The 5112-nt window shown below is 48.9% G+C and overlaps 1 protein-coding gene across 1 annotated transcript; it reads left to right on the forward strand.

Moving 5' to 3' along the window:
• Positions 1–3142: 3142 nt before the first annotated feature.
• On the forward strand, positions 3143–3781 carry H310_02451 (hypothetical protein; the record flags this gene model as incomplete). Its single annotated transcript, XM_008865960.1, has 2 exons — positions 3143–3391; positions 3506–3781. 2 exons carry the CDS (start codon positions 3143–3145, stop codon positions 3779–3781), a joined length of 525 nt encoding a protein of 174 aa, XP_008864182.1.
• Between the last annotated feature and the right edge of the window lie 1331 nt (positions 3782–5112).

Below are 5112 nucleotides of genomic sequence, written 5' to 3' on the forward strand. Positions count from 1 at the left end.
CAACAAAATCGATCTGGAAAGCTCAAAACACAGCCAATCAAAACTGAGATCATGCGCTTTCTTGTAAGCCAATTAGATGGCCTCAACTCGATGTATTAAAAAAATGCCGCCAATCAGAAGAAATATGTGACTCTTTTTGTGGACCAGAGTAGTATATAGGGCGGTGATTTCAATAGCTAGCTGGCAATGAATAGAAAGGGGCTACTGGTCTACGATGAGCCAAGCAAACGAACTAAGCAGCGGAAGGCAGCAGTGACTGCTCAGGTCCACAGGGCTTGTCATATGAACACGCTCGATAACTGTTCAAACCAGTCAATGCATTGCCGCAGCGGAGCGTTAGGATATTGGAGTACTTTGAAACTATCAATTGCGCGAGAAGGCAATTCTGTCCGGTTTACTTGTGCAGCTCCTAGTTCAAAGTTCTTGAGCACCCTATCGACGGGGTGACACAAGTGCGGTTTCTGCAACCTATCTCCCAGTGCGCTTCAGCTTGGCCCTAGAATAATTCAAAACTGGGCAATGGCGTACCAGTGCTTTGTATGTGTCCCAAGATCCTACCGGGGACTTACCAGAAGACACCGTCGTAGATTTACGACGAGGACTTCCAGAACAAGTGCGGTCAATGTTGCGCTCAACCCTTCCTTCGATGCCGACGCCTCAAAACTTTCAAGGTGTTTGAATGATTCTGTCCATCCTGAATTGACAGGAGATTCGAGAAAATTATCACTATGTTTTGAAAAACTTGATAAATACTGTCCATCCAGCGAACGCGCCACCAAGACGTCGGCGTCGGAAAGCAACGGCCCGCCGCTGGATGATCCACATCTGTAACAAGTATGCATAATGGAAGAAGGAAGTGTACATGGGATGGACGACATGCCAAACGATCTTTTGAGGCTCCGGTGCTGTGCTCTCCACTGCCTTTGCCACAGAACGACTGTCGAGGCCAGAAGTCGGTTTTGGAGGAGGCGGTTGTGGCAACAAGCCATCAGTGCCTGTTCTTCCCCAACTATTGCTGAGATCTCAACCCAATCGAGTCGTTTTTGGGGCGCCACCAAGCGCTTTACCCGCCCTAGCTGCGACTATTCATGGGGTTGCCTTATGCAGCGTGTTCCTCACAGCTTGAAGTCTGTTTCGCTTGTGTCAATTCGAAAGTTCTTTCACACTTGCTCTCATTTCATTCAAACCTATATAGCTACGGCCTCGACTACAGCATGCTCAAGTACGCCCACAAGCAAAAGTCATCGGCGCATCCCTCGAAGCAGAAGAGCATTGAGCCCGCCATCGATCTTTAGGGAAAGGTCGTGGTGAATTGCTAACTATACAGTACAAGATATACGCCTATTTGAACTTGTGGAAATCATCACTGATTCACCTGAAACGTCCTGTAGGCTTCAGAAACGGTGACATCTTGTTTGAGAAAGGAGTTATGAAAACAAAGGGTCTTACATATGTGGCGTTAAACGGCAGTTGCCAAGGACCTCGAATTGGACAGGATCATGCAGAGCATGTCCCGTGAACTCGAACACTCCGTGTGCAATGGCGGTAATTCGAGCGTATATCGGTGCCAATGAGTAGGGTACAGGACCATGATACTCAACCGCCGCATCGCCGGCACAACAATGTCGTCGAACTCGTCTGCAGTAGGCCAGACGAATGCCGGGGTAAGGAAATCCTTCAGGCAATGGAAACCTGATCGCATCATGTGTTCGTACCACTCCTTGCCTTTGTGACTGAAGGACGTGAGTGGGGTGGTGGATGGGCCGTGAAGCGAGATGCGAAAGAGCGTGTTGATTTGACGCCACACTGGCATCTCGCACAGCCGAGCCAGTGTTGGCTTGGCGTGGCAACTTTAGTTCATAGGTAGATGATGCCAAGTTTTCCTCGCGTCGTTCCACAGCGGCGACACCTTTGCGAGGAGTTCGACGTCACTACGTGAGTTTGGCGGTAAATGTAGGAAGTCGAACGTCCGGTTGATTACAAGGGTTGAGTGCAGCCTCGAACATCTCGTTGGCAAGACAGGCCCACATGTTGTCGGGTTCCGCAAGTGCCCGCAGAAGGAGGCACAAGCGAGAGAGCCGTTGCGATTCAATGATCGAGGCGAGATGAGGTACTCTCCACCCTACTGATCGGTTGTACTGATGCACCGTTTGCATCAGGGAGACCGTCCTTTATATAGGATCAGTCGTCCTCGACTGGACGAGCTTCTTCGCCAGCAATTACCATGCGGCACTTGGTGGAGTGGCACAGGGATGTCTGCTGTAACATGCCACAAGATAGACAGAATCACTGTTTGCACCAGCAGTTGCCGTCCTTGAATGGTGGTGCTCGACAACCTCAGGTACGAAAGATCTCGTAGAGTTTATCCGTCATTTGGCTGACTTTGAACGATGCTGGTAGTTTGTGACCCAGCAAGATCCCAAGGTAGCGTATCGGACGGCCCGACGCAGCAAACGACAGGCCCCGCAAAAACGGTATGGGCTGGTTGGAGTTCAGCACTAGGATCTGAGTCTTGTCGATGTTTAATTTGGCCCCCGACGCAGCACATTATTGATTGACCAGCTCCACTTGCTCTTGTAGGTGAGCAATGCCAAGTCGACAAGGTCACGCCATCAGCAAACATCAATGTTGTTGCGGTATGGTCGTGTGTGAGCTCGATGCCATACCCCTCATGGTCCTGCAGGAGTTGGTTCAGAGGTTCCAGTGTGAAGACGAACAGCAGAGACGACAAAGGATTTCCCTGCTTGTCGCCACGGTTAGGGTGGATCGACTCCGACTTGAGACCGTTGATGCGGAGATGAACCAAAGGATTCGTATACAACAGCCTGGCCCACGACATGAATTTAGGTCCAAATCCGAGCGTCTCCAGCGTGTCGAAAATAGAAATGTTTCGAAATCGACTTTTCCTTTCCCATTGCGCTTCCCAACATGTGTTGGCTCTGAAACTCCCTATTCTATTAAGGAACTCCCGACATTCTATAAACGATCCCGTCGCACTTGGCCCGGACAGGAATACAATCCTTCCGCTTTTGGGCAAATGGCCACGCCTTCAAAGCGACGGATCTTCAGTGATCGTGAGGACATTTTGCTCCTCACCCAGATATATGCAGAAAGACCGCACCTTGCCCGTCGAGGAAGGATTATGGATGTTTGGGACTCTATTGCTCGTAACTTGAACACCCTCGCGAAGTTTGACCGACATCAATTCGACGGCAAAAAAGCCCAAGCCCAGTTCAACATCTTGCTGAGGGACCACGGAGAACGCAACAACGCTTCGCAGCGTACATCTGGGGTCGACGAGGAAGTCACCGAGAAAACGATCCATTTGGACGATCTGAGCGCTCTGGTTGAAGAGGCGAAGCAGGAGGACATGCGTCGTGCAGCAAGCGAGGTGGAGGCTGCAGCGCGAGTTGAAGAGTCTGGTGCCATCGTGCATGACGAGGCAATGAGATCACAAGGGAAGTGAAAAGGTCGAGAAGGTGATGACGAATCGACTGACGGGAAGATGATGAAGGTGCTCACATTAATGAACGACGCAAACAAGAACGAGCTTGAGTTGCGCAAGTTCATGTTCAAGAAGGAGCTGGAAGAGCGTCAGAAGGAACGAGAGGCCCAAGCAAGAGAGCGTGAGGCTCATGGCAGGGAACGTGAGGCCCAGTTGCAACAAATTCTAGCGCTCCAAACTACCATGACTGCTTTGATTACGACTCTTGTAATTGACTTTGATTACTATATATCTTTACAAATCAACTATGACCACTGTATCAAGATACTCTTCTAATGTTGGTGGCTGATGATCAAAGTACAAACTGATTTGGTTTCCTCCAAAGTGACAACAGTGGAAATTAGTCAATAGCATTGCCACGCTCACGATCTTGGCAACTGGTGATTGCATGAGTTTTGACAGATTTTTGAATGTAATGTAGGGCCACAACGTCTTCATGACTTTAATATTCAATTCCACGGCTTGTCGCACTCGACTTATAGACTTGTTGAAGTCTTGCTTGTCAGCAGACAAGTTGATGCCACGGTAGCCCCTCAAGACGTACTTTGTCATACCACAGGCTGGGTCGCCTTAATGTACTTTGACTCGAATTTATCCGGGTGTTGGTCGAACGCAGACAATACCTTGCTCATTACGAGCATAGCAGAGTCATGTCGACGCCCTCACACGGTCCCCAGAAGTGCACACAAATGTCATCGGGTGCAGAAATAGATTGAAAGGTCCAATAGTGTATGCGCTTGTGACCGCTGTAAATTAGCTGCTGCAAATTTCTTCCATCGCCCGTTGCTGAGATCCGAGATGTCTGCACCTTTTTTGTACCGTCAATAAATCCAAACACACGGTCCACCGGTGCGCCTTTTCTGAAAACAGAGTCGCAATATTGGGACATTCGTGATCGCAGTTTGACGTTTAAAAAGAGGGTTGTGCTTCACCGATCATACACATCATGCACCAAGTAGAGAAATATCTCGCACAGCTGGACCCGAGACCGTCCAAAAATAAGGCCCATGCCGTGGTAGCGCCTGGGGAAGGTCAACCGTCTGAGCAGGATACACATTGCTTCGTCCGAACAAACACGTGATCCACCAGATGTGATGATGGTTGCAGGAAATCCGAGTAAGAAGCCAAGCGTTTGTATACCACCAACGTCAAAACGGAAGTCCAAGATTGCATTTGAATGAGGGTGCTTGTCGAGGCAAAATACGACAATTGGGATGATCGGTGGTTGAATGTACTGCATGATGTACAGTACATACGCATGAGGAAATCACGTGAACTTTTTTTATTCTCGCGAAAGGAAGCAAGGTAATGATGTCGTGGACGGAGAGCATTTTGAGCAGGAAGTGAATGAAAAAGTGACCATCGCTGTGGTTCTTGGTACAATGTTGAAGTTGAAACTGTCAACGGAAAGGATCAGAAATCACCAAAACGTAATTTGACTCCATTCCTCTCGATATCGATTCCAGTAGTCGGAAGGGGTATAGGAAGGGAAAGGACGATTTCAAAATTTTCTAATGTAGTCCCACGACACGCGATCGTACGCTTTAGCAAAGTCTAAGAAGCCGCACAACCCTCCTGATTGCGAACCTTACATGTGTGTTGTAGGT

The sequence above is a fragment of the Aphanomyces invadans genome, assembly GCF_000520115.1.
Source record: "Aphanomyces invadans strain NJM9701 unplaced genomic scaffold supercont1.3, whole genome shotgun sequence".
Taxonomy (NCBI): domain Eukaryota; phylum Oomycota; class Saprolegniomycetes; order Saprolegniales; family Verrucalvaceae; genus Aphanomyces; species Aphanomyces invadans.